At 39.2% G+C, this 26,852-nt stretch overlaps 2 protein-coding genes and 1 long non-coding RNA gene across 3 annotated transcripts in view; all 3 read right to left on the bottom strand.

Annotated features, from left to right (window-relative positions):
- LOC145434596 (uncharacterized) overlaps positions 1 to 26,852 on the bottom strand; it is a 269,611-nt gene that overhangs the window by 154,716 nt on the left and 88,043 nt on the right. The gene's annotated exons all lie outside the window — the stretch shown is intronic.
- LOC145434685 (parapinopsin-like) lies at positions 6,041 to 26,743 on the bottom strand. Its single transcript, XM_080312031.1, has 6 exons — positions 26,285 to 26,743; positions 12,697 to 12,801; positions 10,166 to 10,440; positions 8,330 to 8,470; positions 8,184 to 8,273; positions 6,041 to 7,103 (listed from the first exon to the last, which is right to left on the bottom strand). Exons 1-6 carry the CDS (start codon positions 26,421 to 26,423, stop codon positions 7,035 to 7,037), a joined length of 819 nt encoding a protein of 272 aa, XP_080168157.1. The 5' UTR covers positions 26,424 to 26,743; the 3' UTR covers positions 6,041 to 7,034.
- LOC145434552 (uncharacterized) lies at positions 15,555 to 19,666 on the bottom strand. Its single transcript, XR_013913454.1, has 6 exons — positions 19,328 to 19,666; positions 19,175 to 19,270; positions 18,380 to 18,527; positions 18,128 to 18,308; positions 17,351 to 17,420; positions 15,555 to 16,316 (listed from the first exon to the last, which is right to left on the bottom strand). It is a non-coding gene; the product is annotated as an uncharacterized LOC145434552 (long non-coding RNA).

Below are 26,852 nucleotides of genomic sequence, written 5' to 3'. Positions count from 1 at the left end.
GCTTCTGGTGGGCCCCTTGGAGCTATATGGCACAGTGGTGTTGACCCTACGTATTGGTGATTTTTGTGCACAACAAGAGGTTGTGATTGCTGGTTTGGGTGCGCCGTATGGCTTGCTAGGGTGTGATTATATGGAGAAGCATAATGCTGTTCTGTACATGGGTAAAGGTATGATGAGTTTGCATTGGCAAAATGTTATATTGCAACAGCTGTCGGTATCCTGTTGTGGTGTTATGACTCAAAAACAGATAATAGTCCGTAAGTGGAGTGAAAGAGCTGTCATGGGTGCAGTGAGTGGGCCTTGGTTGCCGTCCATTTCACAGTATATGGTGTGGTTGAATCTTCGCGTGTGTTTGAGAGCCAGTATGATAATCGTGGTTTGCGTGTGTTGTCCGGGTTGGTCGATCCCACATGTAATGAGGTGCCTGTGATGTTGATAAACCTATCTCAAAATGACATTGTAATCCATGCTGGGGAACGAGTAGGCTCAGTGGTGGCTTTTGGGGTAGGCGAGGTAGGCGGTCGCCTAGGGCCCCCCTGGTTAATTTACGCGCTCTCGAGGGCCCCCCTCCTCAGTTTACGCGCTTTTTTCAACTATTTCTCCGGTTTACGCGTTTTTTTTCAAGTATTACCATTTTCCGAATAACCGCGGAATCCTTGTATCCATTAAGAATATTGGTATTGTACCGTAAAGAGGGGTCAATCATCAATCCACATTTTTTAGTTATCATTTTTCGTATAACCACAAAAATCTATGCACCAATGTAGAATATGGTACCGTAAGCAGTTGTCGATCATTAAATTTCTGCACTTGGTGCAAGAGCTCACTTCGATTTTACGATCTCTATCCATTTTGCCATTAGTTAAAGGCCCCCCCTCTTACATTTACGCGAATGTTATCATTTTGCAAATAACTGCGAAAATACATGTAACTATGTAGAATATAATACCGTAAACAGTAGTCAATCATTAAATTTCTGCACCCGCTAAATGAGATTACTTTGATTTTATAGGGGGGGCCTCCTACATTTATGCAAATTTTAGTTATGATTTTGCGATTAGCCGTGAAAATACATGTAGGCCTACTGCCTACATTTGTAGAATATAGTACCGTAAACAGTAGTCGATCATTAAATTTCTGCATCCGCTAAAAGAGCTTACTTTGATTTTATGACGCCCCCCTTACATTCATGCGAATTTTCGTTATCATTTTGCGAATAACCGTGAAAATATATGTACTGATGTCGAATATGGTACCGTAAACAGTCTATCATTAAATTTCTGCACCCGCTGAAAGAGCTTACTTTGAATTGATGAGGGCCTCCCTCCCACATTTATGCGAATTTTCGTTATCATTTTGCGAATAACCGTGAAAATACATGAGGCTTACTTCGATTTATGTCAATGAGGTCATATTATAACATGGAATGAATTATTACTGAATATATACTTCCTAGTGGCAGCAGTGTATATTTCAGTGCATCAAAATTTTCCAGTAGATGTTTGTGTGAGATTCTACTTGCTAGCTCTTGATGCCAGCTTTCATATGATATATTAATTTCTAATGAAGCGAGTCCACACTGAGCCTGAATATCCAAAATATCAAAGGAAATATTCATTTGAAAAGCCAATGAAAGCATGTTGGCTATTATAGCCTATATATTGTTGTTTACTGAGCCATGCTCATGACTCAACATATTAGTTGGGAATTAGGCCTTTTCTGAATGGAAATCAATTCTCAGGGTTGTCATGATTTGTTCATTTCTTGTCTGGCAGCTTCCTAAATACTCAAAAGTTATGTAGTATGGTGTTTTAAGCTGTTTGCGGGAATCTTATATTGCAACTTTTCTTCATTTTTTTCAAGCAATTTTTGCAGCTTTTCGATTTTTCATACAACTCACTTTTTACTGAAAATATTTGGTATTATATGTAAATAGATCGCTTCATCATTTCACTGTCGTTTGAATTTGAGGTCATTTCAGATTTGACGAACATTCAGGCTAGACCGCCGTAAATTATATTACCACTGGGTCAATTTTTTCAGGCCACTGATTTTGTCGAAGGCGCTAACACTGAGTTTTGCGACAGTGCCTTGGATACGCATCGATTCGAGTATTTTACACGTTAATAATTTCAAGGAACTTATCCATAAATGTACCTTTTTAGTGTAACTTTAGTGAAAAATAAATGCAACTTTCCACGGATTTGACTGCAACCAAGATTTGCCCTAAGATCAGGTGTTGCATAAGACAATTTTGACCATTACATTCTTCAAATGGGCTACCAGTTCAATATAAATATGACTCGGTGTAAGGCGCACTCGTCAGTTGACAACCGTACATTTCATTAGCTACGATGGGTTTGGTATCACTCATTTAAAAGTTATGTTATAGCTGCATGCACGCTTTTACAGCATGCTGGCCTGGTGAAAATACCTCTCCAGACATAAACATGCATCTGTTGATTCTCTATCAGCTGGTATCTAGATGTAAATTCGTTGGTTCTCTATCAGATAGTATGTAGACGTGAATTCGTTGGTTCTCTATCAGCTATTTGTGAGCTGTCGTCGATGCGCTCGTAATAAAAACTGAATGCTTGTATTTGTGATGTATCAGACTGACAAGACAGATGTTTAATTTTAAGTTCCAAGATTAGAAAAGTTATCATATTGGCGGCCTGTCTTGTCTATCGGTAGCATCGGTAAATGAGGCCAGGAACTGTCCGTTATCTGCTTAAATAAACATTTGCCAAGACTCTGATAGGGACAAAATAAGCATGTTTGGCAAGCAAGGAATTCAATATCATCCAAGCAGGATTGAAAACCTAAGTTGAACATGACTTCAACACTGTGACTTGGACTCGGACTCGAGTCATAACACTATGACTCGGACTTGACCCTATAAACGGTGACTTGGACTCGGACTCGACTCGGTGATGAATTGAAAATGACTCGACTTGACTCGAGTCAAAACCACAAAAGTAAGATTGACTCGTGACTCGGAACCATGTGACTTGGTTACAACCCCCTGGGATGGTGTGAATGTGAGGTTAACCTTCGCGTTTTGTGTGTGGACCTAAGAAATTTAGAGGTTCACGTTCACAAACGAACCTTGGTAGGTTCTGCAGTCTGCACTGTGAACCTTTTTCATTTATCACAATTTTCACGTCACTATAACATATTTGGTTCAAATTTATTTCATTTCTACTGCAGACCACTCTGTGCATAGCACTGGCATAGCATAAAAATCAACGTTAAACAAGCATGCACCTTGGCAATCTCAAAAATTTTACCTGCTTTGTTACAAAAGTTTGCTCGAAATAACCAGCTTTGTGTTTGCGAATATTTAGTGACTCTCTGCTGTGAGCTTCACTCGCAATCACAGATCGTCAAGAGCGCAATCCACTATACATGTAGCGTAGGTAATCAGCGAATGATGCTTATTCAACCAATCAATTGAATTGATATCCTTGTCCGACGTAAAAAATCTAGCAAGCGTCTCGATTTCATAGGTCATAAAAACCAAATCCGTGAGATTGGGGTGTTGGCTACTGCTGTATAACTTGCTAATGGGGTAAAACCCGACTTACACTTTGCTCAATATCAGCGTAGCAGCACTCACACGCCGAATACATTGTCCGGTCTGACCTAGACCATTAAGGCTTAAGCTTATATTCCCCTGCAAGTCCTCGTCGAAATTGTTGGCAAAGCGACGGAAGATATATATTGATTTTATGGGATTATTATATCATTTGATTGTACCCTGTTGATATATTCGGCGACATTTATTAAGTCAGCATGTTCTTCAGCATTGCGGCATTATGTGGCTCCAGTTGTCGCTAGTTATGTACAGCCTGTACGTGTACAATGTACACTAATATATCACTTTGCACTGCAATGTGGGGCAGTAATTTGCAATGTGACGTCACGTGACGTCATGAAATTCACGTTCGCGTTCACACAGTACTTTCCAAAGAGGTTCGCGTTCACAGGAACCTGAACTTTTCGGAGCTTCACACCAGAGTTGGATCAATTGTAATTTGTAATTGAGCTGAATGTAATTATTACATTTTTTCATGTAATTGTAATTGTAATCGAAGCATTTCTATTTTATGTAATTGTAATTGTAATTGTAATTTGATCAAAATTTTGCTCAATTACAATCTCAATTACGTTTCCATGGAAACCTGACAATCACAACATAAAATAATCATTTGATCAATCAATCATTTATTGGTCGCACCAGTGAAAATCCGGCACGAACCAGGATGACGACGACGAAGGGCCTTAAGGCCTTAGGAAACAGTCACCACATGTAATAATTAGCCTATTTACATCGGTGTTCTATGCGTGCTGCGTTATAACTAAATAATTCAGCCACACTAAACTGTTTCCCATACTTCAGTAGCAACAGAAAACTTTGTTAATTACAATATAGGCTAAACCAGTGGTTCTCAAACTAGGGGCGGCGCGCCCCCTTGGGCGGCGTGAAAGCATCTGAACGGGGCGCGACGCTCCAGTGAACTGAAATCTTTTCTGCGCTTCGCCCGATTCACCTCCGTTTTATGGTTATTGCTCGGTGTAGATTCTGAATTTCGTATTGGAGAATTCTCTCATCAACAGTCATAACCTTCCATACCATCAAACTATATGTAAGGATTGCTAACTCTCTGGTTTCATTGTGTGCTATGACGATAAGGAGGGCGCGAAATATTTCACTGGCATAAAGGGGGCGTGTCTAAAAAAGTTAGAGAACCAGTGGGCCAAACTAAATCTTAATATTTCAAAAATGGATGAACAGCAATTAAACTCTTCTAAAACCTGTGCTGAACCATTTCCTTCACCACGGTAAATTTTTTTTTAATCTCTGACCAGAACCGAGGCTTGCTGTAACAATAGCAAAAAAATTCAAGTTTCCAACTAAGGCTTCATCAAACTTGATCACGCATTTGTAGAGATGTTATCCCAATCTTACCTCCAATCTTGGCCAAATTTACTGGGGCCAGAAACTTTTCGCACCCTAATGTTCATCAAATGCAATCTAACAGTTTCCGAGGAAGTGAAAATGTAAATGCGAACCAAAATATTGTAATTCTTAGTTATCAGGAGGTTCTTTCCTTTTGCATTTATTTTAATTTTACGCACCTTATCGGTATCATCCTCATCGCTGACGCCTTACCAATTACATTTCATTATCCCGACCCAGCTCTGAGTAGCCTAATCGTTTGATTACATTTCATTGACTGTCCTGTAGCGTATTCGCTGTTAGTCGCTTGAAACATTTGTCTGTGCTTGTAGTTTTCAGTACTCATGATTAGGAATAGTTCGAATACGTTCGAGTTTTTTTTAATTAAAGGGTCTTCTACATATCAGGAATGAAACATGAATAGCTTGAGATTGTTGCTAATTACGTGGCTACGGTTGTCAAAGAACACCTCTTTACTGAATCAATTACCTGTTTAAAAGTAATTGTAATTATAATTGTAATTCATTACATGTTTAACAGTAATTGTAATTGTAATTTGATATTTTTAGCAGTGAGTAATTGTAATTGTGATGTAATTGAAACATGCAAGGAAGTAATTGTAATTGTAATTGCAATTTAATTAAAATATTGTAATTGATCCAACTCTGGTTCACACCATCCCTAGTAACGACCAATAGAGACCAACGCTCGAGTGTGTGCGATGGGTTAGGGTTGTAGACGTAGCACTAATGAATCGCACAGGTTTAAAACGTCATTATCATAGTGATGGCCCGAATGATATTCGTACGCTTTTGGTAAACAATACCTTCGGAGATTGAGGGCATCGCTACAACATTGAACCAAAGCGTCGTGAATGGTGAAACATCTAATTTTTCCCACCTCCGATCTGTTTTCAGCGAAGTGCGGTGGGAAAAATTTTAGGCACAAAAATCTGGTTTTCCTGTATTATGTTTAAACTAAATTTGCCGCAATCTGTGGAAACGCTGGGCATGCATCTATAATTGCTATTGTACGATTACGTCAAGATGTATTTAATAGGGCTGAATTTTGGATTCGGAAGGAAGGGGTATAAGATCGTGCCTGCGCCACTAATACACATGTTTTAAATGGAGATATCAACTTGGGAAGTTTAAAATTGTCATCAGTGAGCCTGACTAACTACAATTGTGAACCGCCTCTTAACTTTCAAAAGTATATAGCCTAAATATCTGGGGTCCATGCAGTATCGAACCCCTCACCGGCAATCATTGGCACTTTTATGACGTCACAATAACTGCTACTCGAATAGACTCGAAGCCTACTACTCGATTCAGAAATGAATAATACAGATACCCGATTTGCCCAGCAATAATCACCACCCTCTGTCTGTAGAAGATCTGAGCCAGCGACGAAAATGATGAGCATGTAAAGCTAATATATTACTACTAAGCATTGGCATAGCAGGAGTATGAGTATAAGGAAAATTTATTCAGTATTTGTGAAATTTTTTTTCCGGTATGGTGTGAGTAACTTGATATCTCATCACATATAGCTTGTCGGTATTAATGAAAGTGTGGAAACAAGGTGTAAACAGACGACTGTAATGGAATTTCACTACAATCCACGAGTGATAAGCAAAAACAAAATGAGGATTGGATCAGAGCGGTTTTGCACCATTTGCGAAAGTTGGATTGAATTAGGATATTGGGTGGTCAACCATCTAATATTTTCGGATTCTGTTTCAGAGGTTTTTAAGTAGGGTAAAAGAACATTCAGCTGACATAAATTGGGACTCAACTATCACCCTAAGATACATATGTCATATGAAATAAGCAATGGTTCGGTATTAGACGGGTCGAATATGCAAAATTAAATTTTTTCATCCCGAAACTGTGTTTAAGATATTTCCGGATTTAATACTGAGAAATCGTATGAATCCGCATCGGATTCGGATCCAAAAACAAATATGTATTCTGCTGATAGAGATGATGATTTCCAAACTTCAGAATCCGATTATCTCTGAAGTTACACGTTTAAATGTCTTTCGTAGAAACTAATAGCCGTGTTCGACTCAAATCATTTCATTCTCTTCTTCCTTCGCATCATTTGGTTTCATGATCCCGATCATTTCGCTGCGAATCTGTCACGAAGACAAAAATATTGATTAGATACTAGACTCAATACACAGTTGATGATATAGGAGCTTGGGAGGCTTACAATCCCGCACCAAAGCTTTCCCGATTCCTATAGGATTCAGCAGAGGTGCATAGAGGTGAATAAAGAAGTAGCCTACTCCCACTAATTTGGAGCATACTTGAATAGATTTTGCATGCATCTTTTTTTTACCCATTTCTACTTAAACATTCATTCGGAAAAAATTCATTAGTTTTCAGACGTTGGAATTTGAAAATTACAAAGTACTTTCGTGACAATTCTGCATAGCTTTTATGTGTGAAATTGTCATAAGTTGCGTGCAGAATCACGGAAACTGAATATAATTCCAAATGTAATATAATTCCAAAATCATGTAGCCATTTCCTTTTAACTGCATTTTGAAACTTCTTTAGTACTCTTCCGGCGTTTCACATTCTACTTCCACTTGGCGTAGTTTTAAGAAGTACTTATGTGTTTTGACACTGTCCTTGGTTAATTCAGGGTGAGTGGATTCAGTTCACCGGCAACCGAAGAATTTATAGTCAAGATATCGAGTTATACATATGAACTAAGAATGCAAGCATCTCAATTCCCAATGCCCGTATCATATTTTGTCATAATGGAGACGGCTTATGTTTGGGAGATCGTAAACTAGTGCCATAAGCGACTCAAATAGAAGTGAACGTAATGAGACTAATTACCATGTGCGTAAATAGAACTAGACCTTTCAGGAACGTCTAAACTTCATAAAATAGGTAGAAAAGGGTGCGTTCGATAAATGATCAAGTAAGTAATTCACAGAATAGACGAGGAAGGAACCGTCACAGATCTATCCTAATCAGTCTAGGTGAAATCAGTCCGTTGACCCGATCCAAAACGTGAAAAGTAGGTAGCTCGACGTAAAAACTGGAGAGAAGGATGTCTGCCGCAAAATAAAAACCACTTCGTGCATAAACTCAGAAAGTAGGCCTATTCCATAAAGATAGATACCATTCATAGACATTGTCCACAACTGGCTAAAACACATCATGTGGATTTTCAAAGTTTGAAATATTGAATCTCATACTTGACTGTTTCTCATTGCATAAATTATCGGATTGAATACAGTTGATGTTTTCGCCACGTACACCGATACGGTTTCCATATACGGATGCGCCTTCAAGGAGATCGTTCAGAATTAATTTGGTTTCATCACAGATTTCTATATCTTACATTGTTTCCTGAATGGGCGAGATTGTGTATGGAAACAGCCACGTATGGAGTCCAGCAGATTAAAAATCCAGCTACGATGTAGATAATAGTTATGGTAACTTCTCTTTCGGTATGCTGTGCACTCGTAGACGGGCGTAATTTCTGTCGATAAAGAAAAAAGCAAACAATATCTAGTTCGCTGACTTGAGACTGTTTGGAATATATCGCTGCTCGAAATGATTGAGGCCAATATTTCAATTCCCATTGGTTGTAGCGACGAATTACGCTCTCGAGAGTAGCTAAGTAGCCCACTTGCGCGGATCTTCATTAGATAAGTTCCCAATGTCGGCGGGGCAAACCTGAATTGAATATGCTAATGTACTCGCCGAGCTCGCGATATATACCGTACAATTCATAATTTATATGAATTTATATAAATCAAAGGTCCCAAACGTTCTGCTTGAAACATGATATGAATTTATTTTATGCTAACTATTAGTGGTGGGTATATGGACTCAATGATCAACATGCATTAGTTTGCTTTGTATTGGTTTCGCGTTCAGGTGAAATTATAGCAAGGATCCATTCACTTGATAAAGTTTTGCCGTTGCAGCTAACATCGCGAGGCATATGATAGCATGATACGATGAAATTAAAACAGCTTACATAATAATATTAGTGAAAATTTTGATAGCTCGCTGGCATAAAATTAGGTAAATGAAACAAATCCTCGAATTAATATAACATACGAATGCCGGAAAATATACCGAGAGATTTTTTTGTTTGATTGTATATTATAAATAGTAATTACCAATACAACTATTGTAATGGTTCTGCGCAATGGAAACACATCACGATTATTTCTGGCGGACCTGGGCAATGTGCAACCCCGCGATTGCGACTGGCCCGAGAAAAGCAGCCTGGAATTTAGAACATAAAACATACTTTTGGATACTAATGTGTCAACTAAAACCATATGCTGTATAAACTGAGCCGGTAATGAGTTTACTTTTAATCCTGCTCGTTGATCTGTGTACATGCTGTACAGGTAGGCCTACACAGTACAGTGAATTCGTAGCCAGGTCGTAAAATCTGGATTCAAAACAATGCAAATATAGCTCCGCATGACGTAGCAGTTAAGTAAAATGTAACGGTATCAAGATAGTTCAAAATTGTTTGTTGGCATTGTTACATTGCGAAATACTCGGTCTGTGATTTTATGTTGCATGTCATAACGTCGTACAAGTCAATCACTGCATGTGAGTAACGCAAGATTTTGAATCGACGTTATGACAAACGCTGTATAATACAGACACTAGTAGGCTGCCTGAGGCTAAGAGAGCGTGGATTTCAGGGCATGTGATAGCTAAGCTCTCAAAACAGCAGGGCTACATACCGAGCTACACACAGCTCGGGACCAAGACCAGCTTTGTAATATACACATAAATACATTCTGACGTCTCCATAAAAAAATTGATCTGGGGTTAATATGATTTGGAATAATGCCATTGAATGAATATATGGTATTTTTTTGGCAAATTAACCCCTCACTTTCTTATAACCTAATTTTACTATGTAGACTTAGCAGCTTGTGCTAACAATGTAATTCGCTATAGTCTATTTAAAAATGAAAGACGCCACGAAATACAGTTTATACTTCTGGCTCGGCCAACAAGCATATTTTTTACTTCTCATTTGGTCCACCTGGAAAAATAATTGCCACCCATGGTTTAGAGTATCGCAGTCTTCTGGGTCTCAACATGTTACTAAAGACGATTATTACAGGTGAAAAATGGCATGTTGACAATGTGAAATCGCATTTAAAATACGGAAACGTGGAGATCCAGCTTCCTGCACGATTGCAGTAGGCCTACACCACAACGACAGAAAACTGTTATCGCAGGGCATTACCTTTCTCATCACGAGCCATATCTTCGCATAGCATATCGTCAATATGATGAGAAATCCGAAATAACAAAAGCTGACGAGTAAAATCAAGTGTATTTTAGACAGAGGTTGCTCTGTTTTCCACACCGGCGCGCAGTGTGTTCCGACTCCTTCCAGGTCATATCCATCGTTGACTGCTTGAGTGACATTCCAAAACAATGACCATATCCAAGCGGTGGCGACACCTGTTATTCGCAACAATTAGTTTTGAGATACATGTAAAACGAAGTGCAGTTGCTATATTTACCAAGTAAAGTATGCTAAGTAGGGGTCGCGAAGGGTATAAATTTGGGTTCGGCGAACATATCTTCCACTCCAGAATATCCAGAATATATTTTCGAATGATGTTATAAATAAATCGAATGTGCTTGCCATATGTTAAAGCCTTGTAAGGTCCGGACCGATGTAGTTTTTCGTTCGAAAAAGACGTCATCAGTTAACCTATTCCCATCCCATGATGATGTTACACTCGTCTTATTGAAAAAAGAGATTTTCCTCGTAAGGAGCAATTTCATAATTTTAAGGGGATATCTGGCTTTGGGATATTACGAGGCGGTATACCTATATTCATAAATTTCATTTTTTCAATTTCAAAAATCATATCCAAGGCGGAACTATAAACTATGAAATTAGTTCTCGCCAAGCGTGTGTTCATTTTAACTGATTTTAACTAGAAGTATATTGGAATTCTCTTTGAAATCTTGCTTTTTCTTTTTAAAACCTATACTTCAGGTGCGCGGAAATGAAGTACAGTTCGAGAGACGATTTTAGTGGTCCGCCACAGCTTTTCGACCCAAATGCTCCAAATCAGAGAAAACATAACAACTAGGTCACTAGTGAAAGTTAACACTTCTTTCAAGTTGACATCTGCCGGATCTTGAAAAAACAGGCCAAGTTTCATGATTCAACTCAAAGTCGTGGCACGCGAACTTGTTTTATTTTTATTCAGCAATTACCTATGCTGCCACGACGAAAAGTAACGACCTATTTTTTTTAATTTTTCAATATTTTCTTAACCACAGCATTGGCGTAATCAGGGGAGGCGAAAAACGCTATGCACCACTTCAACATTTTGTAAAGTTTCACGAATTATAATAAAATAGGATAGTTTTGATCAGATTGAATCGACATTGAAGTTTATTGCGCGCTTCGCGTGAATTATTGTCCCTGTGTTTCATCTTTTTTATGGGTACCCTTCTTCAGAAATATATAAATTTAAAAAAAAAACGAAAAATACCCATAATTTACAGAATCGGGTCAAACTGTATATTCACAATAATGAGAGTACAGTATGTTCTTCGTATCGCTTGAAACCGTTCTGATGCTTCAGTGTAGAGGTGTGTAACCCACCGGTTGGAGACCCTTAGGCGCATGCAATTTCAGTAGAAAAGTTTCGGTAAGCCCGCGTCTCATCAAACTACTCCTTTAAGGATCGGCATAGATAACACTTTAACCCCTAATCGCCGACGCCGAAACTGTCGATAATGATACATCCAGGTGACGTTGGATGCCCTTGAAATCTGCGTCCCTTGGTAAAAAATGCTACGCGCCGAGAAAAATAGTTTACGAAGTGAAGAGATGCGAATTAGGAATGGCATTCATCTCACGAAAGAGTTTTTCTTTCAGTTTGATCTGGTACGTGCGAGTGAGTTCAATATATCTTACGTATACCGACAATCATTACCGGGGGTCACGAAATAACAAAAAGCTTCAACTTAGCAAATGGCTTCATTTAAAGCTAGCTTGAGATAACTTCATGGATATTCTTAACCGGATGGAATCGGTGCACTAAACTCACGAAGACACATCAGCTCTACGTGAAAGTTTTATCAAGTTAATGGTACCGATTTTATTGACCAAATTTATTCATTTACCTTGAAAACTTTTTCGTACTTCGTGCGACTAGTCACTTATACATACCACACCGATCTTGGTAAAATTTGATGTTGGCGATGAACATAAATCGATATGTCCGGATTGACCGTTACCTAATCCGGAAACGCTAGTGAATCGGGAATACCACAATTGGTTCGTTACGGAAAGGGTAGGCCTACATGTGTGTACACTGTATGTGCAATTTGTGCACATTGTGCATGAGCACGACCTCATTTATTCACCGGACTGCTTTCTGCTGAGGGAGGATTTATGCTCAAATATAAGCCGGAGTGGTCCACGAGACGGAAAAAGTGGGGACCCATTGCCTTACTCTGAGTAGAAAATAAATTATCAACGTTTCCACACCAAACAACAAGCACAATGATGACATCACCAAAATCAGAAATTTAGTGAATATGTTGAATAGTCGATGTGAAACTCTAGGTTGAGTGTCTCAAACATTTGTCACTGCTGCGTTAGATTTGGTCGGGTTCAAATTTTCCAAAATGTTGTTGGAACATAATCTATATTTGCAACAATTCTTAATCGATGATAGTAAATCTTACCGTATTGTGCATGACTTTTCTTTACCTCATAAAATCCGAATGGTTGACACACAACGAGATATCTTGATATCGATATGAGACATATCAATGTCAAATTAGCAATTCCTGGGAAAATGGAAACAGTTAGTCGTATTTATTCGGATTCAACGTATGCGAAATGAAGAATACCTCGTGACTCGGAGACAAATGTTTAAGTCAAGACAGATATCGATGATGGGGAAATCATCGCGATGATCTTAGCCTATATCTTCGAAAAGTAGTTTGTATAATGACCAGATGAGGATATTGCTTCAGTGCTGAGCATTTAAGAAGACGAACATGCAAAAACATGTGGTAAGAACAAGTTGCTAAAAGTTTTTAATTTATTTTACTGTTCCCATATTATGCACTTTACATGCTTCATTACAAATGTTAAAGGGTTTTATTCAGAAAGTAAAAGTACAATTGTATATCCCAACTAAGATTTGACCAAGATACCTGTATCACACGGTTCTTCAAAGCCTGATCAGGTTCAACCGTATGATGGACTTGTAGATATGATTCTCGTGATTTTTAATGCAGTGCAAAGTGAAGGTAACTATACATTTTTGATTCTGTAAAGTCAGAATGCCAGCTTGAAGAAAATTCGAAATAAATTTGTATTCAATCGGTCAATCATCGTATTGTTGTCAATCCCGTTGTTTGCGAATAACGTTGTTGCTAGATAAAGCGATATGACCAGTATTAAAATGTACAGGACTAATATGCATAGGGGAGATGTGGTACCGATGGATCAAAAATTGGAAAATGATCACTGGCCCCGAAATGTTCAGTCGAAAACAGCAGATCTTTTGTTGGCTCAGCACTTTGATACAAGCTCTACCTATCGCGCACATAAACATGAATATCCGTCTTTTTAAAAAATATTTATGGACGTTCAAAATTTGTTGCTCGAACGTGTCATCGGTCCCCACCCGGTGGGTCCAATGACACACGACCCGGGGACCTATGACACATATACCCTAAAAAACTAAAATGTGACTACTTTTCTTGCTCAGTATTATAATCTAGGCTGCAGCAAGCCAACGAAGAATGTTTGGTCGCAACTGTCAAAAAATAGAATAAATATTAACTCAAATGTTGTCATAAAATCACGTTTCGATTTAGGCTCGAACTTATAAATTTGTGGGTACATACATATTGCCCGTAAATCGACAGTGTGACTTCCAAATACCTCGTTATAGCGATAAAACATCATATGCAATTATTAGATAAAGATTTTCTGTACGTAGGCATGTTTCATTTGTTTCATGATTAGTATGGTTGATTATTTTGCTTGATTTGGCTATTGTATCATCGGTCCCCACCCTATGAATTTTATACATGAATCGAAAAAAAGTCCACTAAAGGGAAGTACTGAAAAAATAATAGGTCCCATTATATAGCCTGATACAAGCCCTACACATCACAATAAAAATGATTGCTGGTTTGTTCGTGTTGAAGGTTAGAAAGAAAAATGTATATGTCGATCTAAATTTAGTTAAGACCCCCCAAAACAAAAATCATCTGTGAGAGACCCCATAGCTCGCGCACGTCGAATTTTTTTGTATGTGAGGAAAGATTTTGCCAGCATGCAATTGTAGACAAGTTCACGGAGTGTAATCATGGAATTAACATAGAGAATTTTCGAAGTATTTTCGGTCCCAGTGATCCATCGGTACCACATCTCCCCTACTGCATAGCCTTGATGATATGGCATTCCAGTAAAACACGAAGGTTTGGATTTGATGTAATATTCTGGAATGAATTGACACGTAGGGCCTGCGAGCGATCGAAATATTTGAATCCAGCCCGTGACCCAAGTGGAGTTCGACATCCCTGTTGTAGAAGATTGGGTATGGACTTTGAAGTTTCAGATGTGGGGGCGTGTAATGTTGTCAAGTATGTACATATTCATTTCTCAAATTATTAGCGTTACCAACGAAGCAAATCGATATCACTAAGTGGCTCCGTACAAAATTTCGAGCCACGAAGAGCTGCTGATTCGATGGACAGTGTTTAAAAATAAATAAAATTTAATCCATGAACAACTCAGTCGGGCGACTGAAATTAACGTCGTTGAGTGCAATAGATTTACGCCACTGTTTCATCTTACACAGCATGCATCTTAACGTGTACTCAACATTTCATATAAGTTACTATGAATAAAAAACATTCTTTATCATTAAAATATACTTATGATTTCAAACCATTAGACCCAGCGCAACAGCAATATTTCTGTTGAAATTTGAAACTGATTTAACCTTATCCCGAACATTTCTTGGCAACGGGATCTTACCTTCTCTTTAAATGAATAGATATGTCAATTGACGTCATTTGGTGCGTTATTTTCGTGGTATGAGAAAGGTTGATAATTCTGCTACATGTTTGACGGAATTTAAGCAGGCAGACAATGCCTAATCACCACGTAGCAACAGCCCAGAATGGTGAAATTGTTTACCTAGCGGCGATGTCAACTTCCGTACGCAAACAAATTTAGCCATATCAAATGTATTAGTGTATCGGCATTGGCGACATCATACCATCACACATGCGGTTATCGCATAAGGACTTATCCATTACTACCGATTCTCTGCTACACTGTAAAAATTATTCTTGTAATAAACAAGAAAAAACATGCTAGACTCGATTACAAGCTTACAGGCATTTTCTTGTAACTCATTACAAGCTTACAGGCTAATTCTTGTTAACTCAATACAAGCCCATAGCTTGTAAATCTCTCTTTTATCTCTCTCAGTATACCTAAATCTTGCACCTGGACTGGCAGTACCTATAACCAGAAAGACCCAATGTATTCGGTGGCCATGATTGTTCGCAAATACATAGCAAAAAACTCATTTATTTACATCCAATTAACCGCAGCTGATCAGCAGGCAATATACAGCTCAAGCACAGATGGACAATAAACAGCAGCACTAGAAAAAGCAATTGTGTAAAGACAATATTTGCATGACTTGGCCTGCAGCAGACCCAGCACGCTAACTCGAATATTCATGCAAGAAGCAATAATATTAAAAATGTGTAAAGGCAAGCTCATGAGCGTTACAACTAAATTTATTCCACAATAGTGCAGCTTGAAGACAGCATGCTGAAGATGAATTGTTTGACAAGAACTCATGTAGTTTTGAAAGTAAATTATTTGGTCCAGTACAAACCTATTCCATACCGATTTATACTTTGCAGCATCAAAACTGTCAAGTAATGAAGTATGCTGAAAACATAATCACTTGAGGCAAAATCTACTTTAGCACCCCAAAAAGCAAAACTACTTCATAACTTACCAATTTGTATATCAATGATCAAATGAATTTCAAAACTGCACATCAATTTTTATCACCCATTGAAGCGACTGCAGACGGCATACGCAGCCCTTTCATTCTTGCAATGCGGATGGACAAGAAATGTAGAGTAATATTCATACCGCGTGCGAACTGGATATTGAATACCCAATGCAGTGACACAAAGCTAAAGCATATGAGAAATCTACCACGTCATTTATCACTAGCCCGTCGAAGTGCACCGTCCACTTGATCTCTTGAGTGTCAAGATGTATGATTGGGTTGGGTTGGTTCTGAATTATCCTGAAAAAAGAGAGCACATAACTGTATACTGAAAGGCAAGGAAAGTATGAAATTATATAGCCTATGATAGCTATATAATTTCAGAGTAATAATGGCTGATGTATTAGGTCAAAATGATGACTATGACAGCAATTATACCAGAGGTGGCAAACCTTTTCGGCCAAAGGGACACACGAGATTTAGGAACAATTACGCGGGCCACATGAATGTTGATGACCTTTTTTTAGTCGTCCGATAGGAGCGTACCGAATTAGGTAACGTTGAAAACAATGCTTACATTACTACGCTTTAATTTTCATACAATTATGTCATGAAAACTATGTGTGCGAAGTGCAACTGTGCATTCATGTCCTGGCTGCGCTAGGCGTGAAACTTTTTCAAAGATAACGAATGAATTCGATCAATAAATATGTTACTTGCATATATTGGGGTTGCTTTTGTATACCACTGGGCTCATTTGGCAAGGACAGGATAATTCAGCGTTTAGACATAGCAATATCGAAGGTTTCGGTGAACATGCCTCTATCATTTTGTGCGAAGTTTCATCGCCGACGATCTAGCTGCAAGCACATGTAGCATGTTGAACGACACGATTCTGCAAATTACGCGTATTTATAATTTTCAGGAGGGCTCCAATACTAAATGCAAGAAGTCGAGTGACAATAAATCATGCAAAGTGCCAAGAAAAACTTCAAGTCAAATAAATCTGCTGCGAAATATTCTACTTCAAGGCCATATATGAAGATCTGCGATAAATGTGGCTGTACCTTAACTATGCCAATGCGTCGGAACTGATCATTTTTGAGTCATTATCAAATTTTGCGGTCAGACTAATGAAATTTTGGTTGGCCTTGCAATTTTACCTGATGTTACAACTAATTTCGAGAATTACCTCGCAGGCAACACTAAATCTTCTCGCGGGCCGCGGGTAGGCCGCCCCTGACTTATACTGACATATCTAGCTGTAAGCCTATTATCAGCGCAGTAAAGTAAACTTTATAGTAATGCTGTGTCGATATGTACTTGGTACGAACCTGGTTTATAACCAAGAATTTGCCACAGGATTCGTTGCAGGTATACCGACCTTCCAATTATCTGCAGAATCTGTAAGTACACAAATTCTTATGAATTGATGGTATCATTGGATTGAATATTCTGACATCGCAACTTCAGTTGTTTTGGTACAAGACATACAATTTACATTGTACAGCTTGTATATTGATAATCTTTCTCCACTTCTCTGTAGTACCCCGTTCACCAATGAATTGTTCGACGCTTGCCCAGAATGATTATATTATTCCCCACAATAATGGAACATAAGTCCCAATCACACAGCGGATGCTGGGATCTGATCATTGTGTTTTGAGACGCAAATGGAGCAGCGGACGAAAATTATCTACTGAGAGTTTTAGCCTATGATTTACCAGGGCCCTAACTACCACACCCAAACCCCCATTTTGGGGAGCTCGAATGATCCCAAGATTATTTCGTTGGTCGTTTGTTGGATTATATTTACTCAACTTGAAAAATTTTGTTGGGCCTGGCACGATTTCATGTCCCGGGAAGTCTATATCATCAGAGATAGAAAAATGCGCATATTTTAGAGGAATAGGCATATCGGCGCTGTCGATTACCACGCATTGATCAGGATCATGACTCTAGATAACAGGTGGGCCACAGCACATTTTCAAACTGGAAAATGGGCCACGGCCAAAAAAGGGCTGAGAACCCCTGATCTAGACCATTGTTAATCAGCTTCATTCCCTCCAATAGCTGAAACCTTATCAGTTATCGTCAAGCAGAAATCTAACCTATGATATCGCTTCTTGCCCGATTTGCATGTTGCAGGCTTCTGTCAAACCGACGCCTTTTGAAAGTGGTTTTCATTGCTTTCATCAGCGTTTCCTTGGCTGGGCTAGATGAACTTGATTCCGATAATATGAAAGACTTATGTTCAGCCCCACTTTCGTCATTGTTCGAAGATTCTCCGACCTGAAATTTTATATTGATGATATGAATCAGTGGTTCCCGACTGATGTGCCACAAAAATAGCAATTTCATACTTCGTTAGCAAGAAGACCAGAACTTCCTGGTTACTTGCATCGAGGGCTGCTCGTACATCAGTTATAGATGTAGAGGGCTCCAGATCAATCATGATTGATGAAGCATAAACGCATCGTTCTGAATTTCGCAGACCACTGCACGTATCTCCTGCAATTACAATGTCACTTATGAGACAAAATTCTGGATCACAAAGGAAGCGCTAGCTACAAACAAGGCTACTGGGCGGGGGAGATAAATTTAAAATAGTATATAATAATCGAATGTAACTGTCGCACTGATCCCGAAAAATCTAAATGTTAATTGACTTCTCCCTTCTCAAAGTATTCGGCGGTAAGATGACGTTGTGCAAAACGCCTACATTTTAACGCCGGAACTAGAAAGCTATACTTATACTATAATCAAGAATATGAACACTGACGGTTGCCAGTGAACTCGACACTTGGTGAATTCGGCCCCACAAACTTTACGCAATCTGTGATCTAATCACGCCGGCACTGCGTGATCTACGCATGCCCTGACGTACAACATTGACAAATCACTCGATGATAATGTTAGTAGTTTATTAATTCATATTAATAGTTGTTAATACAATTTATTACAAAATTTCCCAAGGGCCGAGTTCGCGGGGCCGAATTCACCAAGTATCGAGTTCACTGGTAATCACACTGACAGCAATGGCGTTGTCTATAATTTGAATTTGTGAATGTCACATACACATTATGTAAGAATATATTTGGAAACACTGCTATACACCGTCATACACTGTCATACAGTTGGTGGCAAAAAAACCTTACCATTCGTCTGCGCTTCAGTTAATGATACATCCACGTTACTGGTGCAATTTCAATTACGAACACCAGCACCAAGCAAATCTGTCACTTTCGAAGTCTCTGCAAGACAAAAATATCAGTAATCTTATAGCGCGTATAACCATAACATTAAATTACCTGAATTTTTCTGTTCACTAAATTCCAACATATCGCCACTGCGTAGTTCAACTTCACAATCAAATTCAGCCCAGCCAAAATCTTTGTCATAGTTCTCAATGTTAGCATTGTCAGGAAATTTGTGTAATACAGCAGTTTTCACTTCTGATAGAGTTTACTCTAAACACTTTTGAACGGTAACCATAGGCCACCTTCAACTTCAACTGTGCTTGAACGTTAGCCATAGAAACCAAGACTATTTCAATAACCTTAAATATATCAAATCACAAAGATTGATCAATTATTTACCAACACGAAAGAAACGTGCACCGCTGCAAAACTGGTTGGTTCGCCATCGGCCATTCTCGCCGAGATGATCAGCTAGAATATTGTAAAATCCAAATCCTGTTCCGAATTCGAGATTCTAATCCAAGTCCAAATCAGAAAAAAGTAGGCATTTGATCCAAATAACACATTGGAATGTAAAGTTATGAGACATTTCAAGTCCATTTCTACTTATATTCATCTTAAAGTTAAGCTAAAATCGATATCCATTGTTTTTGAATCAGATAAAAATCATTAATTGCGATTCTTTCAAATCGAAATCCAAATCCTTCCTCGTCTTGTTCTCGCGCCTTTTTTCTAAACCGCTCAACCGAAACGCTCAGTGATATATTTTTACAAACAGAATGCGGGAGTTCATATTGAAATATAATGAACATAAAGATGATAATGAAAAATACCAACATAATAATCGCACCGTATTTTGTGTCTTGTGCATTTTCCTATCGCCAGATATGATGTCTGGGTGTGTTTGAACAGCGCTTCAACTCACACATATTATCTAGGGGCTTGTCAGGGGTGTGTTCGAACTGTGTTAACACTCGGACATCATGTCCGAGGCATGACTGGAGTAAGTTTGGACTGCGTTGTCTATCGAACTTCATGTTAGGGATGTGTTCGGACTGCGTGATGACACTTGAGCATCATGCCTGGGACATATTTAGGGCATGTCTGGGGTGTGTTCGGCCTGAATTAACACTCAGACATCATGTCTGAGGCATGTCTGGAGATAAGTTCGGAACACGTTGTCAATTACGCATCATTTCAGGGTGTATGCGGACCGCGGTTGACACTCGAGCATCATGTCCGAGACATGTCAGTGCATGTCGGGGGGGGGGGGAGGGGGTGTTCGAACTTCGTTGACACTCAGACATCATAGCTGATGCATGAATAGGTTCAGACCGTGTTGGCTATCGAACATCATGTTGGGGATGTGTTCGTGCTGCGTTATGACACTTGAACATCATGTCTGGGACATGTCCAAGGCATGTCTGGGGTGTGTTGGGCCTGTATTGACGCTCGGACATCATGTCTGAAGCATGTCTGGAGAAAGGTTCGGACTGCGTTGCCAATCAAACATCATGTCAGAGGTGTGTGTTCGAACTGTGTTGACACTCGAACAGGATGTCTGGGACATGTCTGGGGTGCGTTCGAACTGCGTTGACACTCGGACATCATGTCCGAGGCATGTCTGGAGTGGGTTCGAACTGCGTTGTCGAACGCGCACATCATATCTGGGACATGTCTGGGGCATGTCGGGGGATGTATGCGGACTGTGTTGACACTCGGACATCGTGTCTATGTCCGGGGTGTGTTATCCTGTCTGGTATGGCATCGTGTCTGTCACGAGTCTGGAGTGAGTTCGGACTGCTGCGTTTGATAATTCTTCTTGCACAAAATATAAACAATTTACAAGCACCGTCCTATGACAGCTAGTTATGTGCTTGCATTTTGCAGTTACAAGCTGCCTCGAGATTGCATCGAGCATTTGCAAGCTCGTTACAAGCAATTTTACAAGAATAATTTTTACAGTGTAGCATACGGGACTCAAATGTATTAGGCCGCGATGAGTTTCCTGTGGACCAAGGCGCTGCAGCGAATTGATTTCAGATTGATTCATACGGATGGACTGTTGCGACGAATTCTGAGTGAGGACATATTGGCTCCTGCCATTGCCACGTAAAGTTTATTGGCGATGCTCTCGATATTTGTTTCATATTCCACCATTGAGATCGTCGTGTATATATTGATATGTAAGACGCATCCGACAACCAGAAACTTTTGAGAGATTGCGTTGAGTTTGGTGTTAGATAAGACTAATTTCAACGTTGCTCCGGGGTCTCTACGAATGTCGATTCTATATAACAGTGCTTTTCAACCTTTTTGAGCTCCATTCGCACTTTTTTTTGAAAAATAATTTCATTCGTTCCAGTCAGCCGAAATTTAGTAAACGAAATAAAAATGTAGAAACTTATCACTTTTGTATTCGAAGAGCTTCTTGGAGGTACAGAGCTTCATTATTTTGCATTTAGCGTATCGTCTTATTGACTAATCAAGCATTAAAATCACTGCAGCAGAAAAATCACAGATATCGCACTCCCGTTGTTCTCAAGAAGTTTGTGGAATTTTCCGGAGGTATCGTGCAGTGATTTCCTTGGAAGCTTAAAGGAGGATTTGTCTTCCTTTTTCAGGTTTTTGAAAATGTTCTCCGAGGACGCCTAAATGTCCTCCTTTTCGAGATTTGTCCTCTTTTTAGGAATTTTGGTCCAATTTATAGCAAAATTCAACTGAGATGCCGTAAATCAGCACCGAAGTGACGCTCCGGAGGGTATTTTGGGAGCCGAACAAAAGTTGAACTATTTTTTTTATTTTAGTCCTCCTTTCGCGATTCCAAAATATGGTAAACCTAATGTTAGACGATAGGATGGTACTGTGGGCGTTAAAATCAAGATTGCATGGCTATACAAACCCACACAATCCGAGTAATTTATGACTGTTGTTTATGGACAAGCTTAGGCTTCATTCACTTCTTATCTATGCAGTACATAAATCAACATATCTTTCAATAACAACGTTCGGCATCCTTGTGTTGTCAAAGCCAACACTTTCACCTTCTTGAATAATTATTACTCGTATAAGATTCATGATTAACACACAGTTATATCGGCCCGGGCAGTAACGGCAGGATGGCTCTTAGGTCAATCGTACAATATTGGAAAACTGACTGAAATAATGCCAAATTATCTTTACTATCCCACATATCCTTATACATACAGAGTGATAAGGTTCAACAGTCTAATTAAGCTTAAATTAGGCTGCATAAGGAATATCGTAAGACACACGGCTTGGTGGATTTGATTTTGCTCTGCAGAGGGTGCTCACTGCTCCTCTGCTCAAGCTAAACCGGTAGAGTTCGTAGTATTACAAAGTTTGTAGTACAAAGGCGGTACGAACACGAACTAGGCAGACTTTTCGTATGGATCAGGATGTATCAAATTTAGTGGAATCACCAATATGTTATATATAGGCCTATGCCTTCACGATCTAGACTTGGCCTGAGATCATCAGTCCAAGAACAGGAAAGCGTGGATACGCCTAAATATTGGAGTTCGCAATACAAACAGGCCATTGCACTGGTTAGTATAGATAAACTGCCCAGTGACTTAATAATTCGATGTGATGCATGATGAATATTCATTGGACGTAAGACACTAATGGGCTTACACTAATTTTATTTATAACAGCCTCTAATCCTTGGTTAGGTACACAAGTAAACAACACTTGTTATAGATCTAATGGGCTAATTGTTATAGTTGAAGAAACGCTAAATTCTGCTGCCAACATGAATGTGTGCCAAAATTCCAAAACCTTGCATTCAAATATGCCAAATGTCAACACTGGCATCAGCTACTATTACCTATATTCCTACAAGGTCCGTATACAATATCCATACACGGTGGATGTTTCCGAGCAAGTGAGCAACTGATACCGATTGAACTCCTTCTTTTTTCCATGCAGTGACGTGGTCCTCTCGCGCGGAAATATTATCTCAAACTTTGCAACATGCGCGCATCGGGAGCTTTCCTCACTTGTGAACTAGAAAAGCCTAGCTACCAACAAGTTTTTAGAATTGCTTCCAAACGACAAAATTTACGGGCTCACTATACTTAATATCGTGTTTATTTGAATTATTCCACGTTGAAAAAAGTGAGAAATATGGACAATTTCAATTCGCACTCATCCGAATTTTTCATTCGCACCATTCGCACCACGCTTGCCGTTCGCACCATTCGCACCACGCTCGTATCATTCGCACTGAAATTTTTTTCATTCGCACTAGTGCGAACCGCCACACAGGTTGAAAAGTACTGCTATATAATGATGAATATAGTGAGGCTTTCTTGTACTATAGAGGATTTCAATCGTCTACCTACAATATTCCTTCACCTTTTCTGCCGTTAAATTGGTGTGCGCAATTCCGAAATTTCCTGTGACCGTATGCAAAATAGGACAATCCTACTTTCACGAATTGAATGTTGGACTATCTATCACTATACCCAAAGTCAGGCGTGACGGAGCTAAACCGAGAACAATGTACCATCGCTTTATCCTACAACCTCTTTATCAGAGGTCTCAAACACGCGGCCCGCCAGAGCATTTTGTGCGGCCCGCGACGACATTTTAGATTTTTAATACTTTGACAATGTATAAATGTCACATATATCTTTCCAGGTTATAAAGTCAAAATTCCTTCTTAACTTGCCCCGAAAGACTGAAACTATTCATCAAACTTTACTATCACATCAATTACAAACGCTACCATGCAGAGGAAGATTCACTATTTCGCCCCATTTCCAGTTCATGATGACAAAACCGGACCCTTAGACGATTCGTGACTGAAATTTGTGAGTTGGACTTGGACGCGACCTTTCTTAGAATTACTCAGACTCGGGCTAACTCGATGGCAAAATGAAAATGACTCGAGTGGACTCGGAGTGACTCGGAATGCCGTGAATTTGTTAGAACCATGGACGCAACAAACTAATCGCGTATCAGGGGAATAGTAATAGATCAGAAGGTCGCAGCTTGGTATTTCGCAAACTAAGCACGAAGTTATGGCAACCATTGGCAATCTGTCAGTTACATCTTTGGTCGCTAAACCATGTTATTAAGGGCTCTTACAAGTACCGAGTACCGCAGTGTTACGCGCCAACGATGTAACAACAATGGCCCGTTCGGCGTTACGACATTTCAATCACTAGGACACATTCAATAATATATTTATAATATATTTATATTTTTTTCTGCTCCTATATTTGAAGATATTTGGCCACGAGAATAATAGCCTACTTATCAAAAGTATACCCGAATCCTGGATTGGAATTACAATGCTCAACCTAAAAATGTTTTGATATCAGACCATGCAGTCTCTATTATCAATCTGTTAAATTCAAAATATTCATGGTCGCTGCAAAATTATAACCCGATAGCTTTTATGATGCCATCATACATTTGTCCGCTCATATGGTGTCTACATCTTATAATTAATATATATCAAGTACACAGTGTTGGGATGACTCGAGTCATGACTAGACTCGAGTCAGACTCGAGTCAACTTTTTCGTATGACTTGACTTGACTCGAGTCACTTTGGAAAAATGACTTGACTTGACTTGACTCGAAGCTTCAAAAATGCGCATTGACTCGTGACTCGGAGCAAAATTTACGAGTCAATTTCAAGTCATCAAGTAAACGGTGTCGAATAAATCACTGTATCTTGTGCATGTTCGGATTGGTCGAGATACGCCGGTGTCACTTGTGAGAGCAACCAGTCATTCACTGATCGTACGATACACTGATCCTCGATTGTTAGATCACAAATAAATAGACCGCAAACTAAAGTATCGCAGCTTGCGTTGTCGTAGTAGTAGTAATAGTAGTAGAAGATTACTCTAAATAGCAATGTGTCTCTGTTTCTTAGACGGATCAATGCTTACGTTGCGCAATGCTCACCTTTACCAACCTTTATGTATGATTTAAATCAAACAAATATAGTTGGGGCGTTTATTTACTCACGGATGTATAGATGTTGATTATGTCCTATATTTTGGCTGATAATAACTGACTGTAGCATGTGACTGTCCAGTTACTCACGTATTTTATTAACAGTTCTACGTGTGCGTGAGTGATACAACGTCTTTTCGCAGGTATATTTAACTAGATATTCGTTATTTGATTCAAGATAAATGATCAGCATTGATCAATTAATCTGTCTTTCACACAGCTAGCAAAGTGTAATGACTTTGAATCATCCCTCATACATTGAAAATTCAATTTGACTTGAATTGTGACTTGACTCGTGACTTGACTTGACTTGACTCGACTTGACTCGAGTCACCTCCAGAAAACGAGTGACTTGACTTGACTCGAGTCACCTTTGAAAATCGATTGACTTGACTTGACTCGAGTCAAAATCCGCAATGACTCGAGATGACTCGTGACTCGAAGGTAGTGACTTGATCCCAACAATGCAAGTACAACAACAATTCTATTCAAATAGTTATAAATGTGATGATTCTTTTCGTGCCAGGCTTGAATTTATACAAGAGTAAATCATATTTGACGATAGGTGTTCACTGTCAGTTTGCTGGATCGGCTCACTTACAATAGGACAATTCATTCCCGCCGAATAAGGCCTACTTGGAAAGACATAGAATACCCCTATAAATGCCGCGGCCCGCGGCGTCGTCGAAACTGGAAAGCTGGCCCGCGAGCACATTTGAGTTTGAGATCTCTGCTCTGTATTGATACTGCTGTCGGATGTTTTTTCGGCGATGACCCAAGACCCATCTATACAAAGGAAACCAAATGCTAGACATTTGAATTGCCATGAATATTAGCTACTTGGTGATTTTAAAGCATTTTCGGAACACCTAAATTTGATATTGTGTTGGAAACGTGAAGTGCAATACGGCAGATTTGGGATCAGCGGAGTAAATACATATGATATAACCACGTTCTCGTTAAAAAATTAGTGAAATTTTATTGGCCAGTATTACTCATTGCGCCATCCCAGCATATGATATCCTCATTATTAAAACTATTAGGATAATGACATGAAAATATTGAATCTTACCGCAGGTCCCAATCAGAAATCCCTGGATGTTACAACCGGTCTGTCCCAAGTAAAAGTAACCAGTCGCAGTCGTAGTGATACTCACAATACCTTCGATACATGCGGAAAACAAATCCGCCATCGCCAATATTCGCATCATGAAATGTATCGGTTGCTGTAGCTTCTAGAATTTCAGACAACAGGCTATTGTTGTCCAATAAGCAGTAATATATCACAACAAAAACAACAGTTTTCGGCACTCAGATAGCTGTTCAATGGAGATGTGGAGCTAAAGCAATTTATTGCTGTGGCAATTTTTATTACTGTGCGTCTCCTTCAAATTCGATGTAAGACGCCTCATTATATAGACTGGGACGCTTGCCGAGAAAGCAGATGAAACCACAGGTTGTATAAACTGAACCGGGAATGCCTTTAATTTAGAGCCTCTTTATTTATGTGCCGTGATTACGTAGCCTACGTACGTCGTGTGCGTAAGCTAGATTTAAAATAAAGCCAAGATAGCAAAGTATGTCGTAACGATTACCGTCACACATCACTGTTTCCATATACGGTCGTAAACCAAACTTTG

The sequence above is a fragment of the Botryllus schlosseri genome, chromosome 2 (assembly GCF_051294905.1).
Source record: "Botryllus schlosseri isolate E-star chromosome 2, Bs_hap1, whole genome shotgun sequence".
Taxonomy (NCBI): Eukaryota; Metazoa; Chordata; class Ascidiacea; order Stolidobranchia; family Styelidae; genus Botryllus; species Botryllus schlosseri.
The sequence above is the reverse complement of the archived record's forward strand: the minus strand, read 5'-3'. Positions and strand labels throughout refer to the sequence as shown.

Excerpts from the sequence above, each read along its gene's own strand:
- LOC145434685 (XM_080312031.1), bottom strand. The coding sequence starts at position 26,423 with ATGATGCGAATATTGGCGATGGCGGATTTGTTTTCCGCATGTATCGAA. Across the intron at positions 8,471-10,165 it reads GGTGTAGGCCTACTGCAATC|AAATTACGCCCGTCTACGAG; the intron begins GTGCAGGAAGCT and ends CTTTATCGACAG. Across the intron at positions 8,274-8,329 it reads TCGCCCATTCAGGAAACAAT|GCGCATCCGTATATGGAAAC; the intron begins GTAAGATATAGA and ends ATCTCCTTGAAG.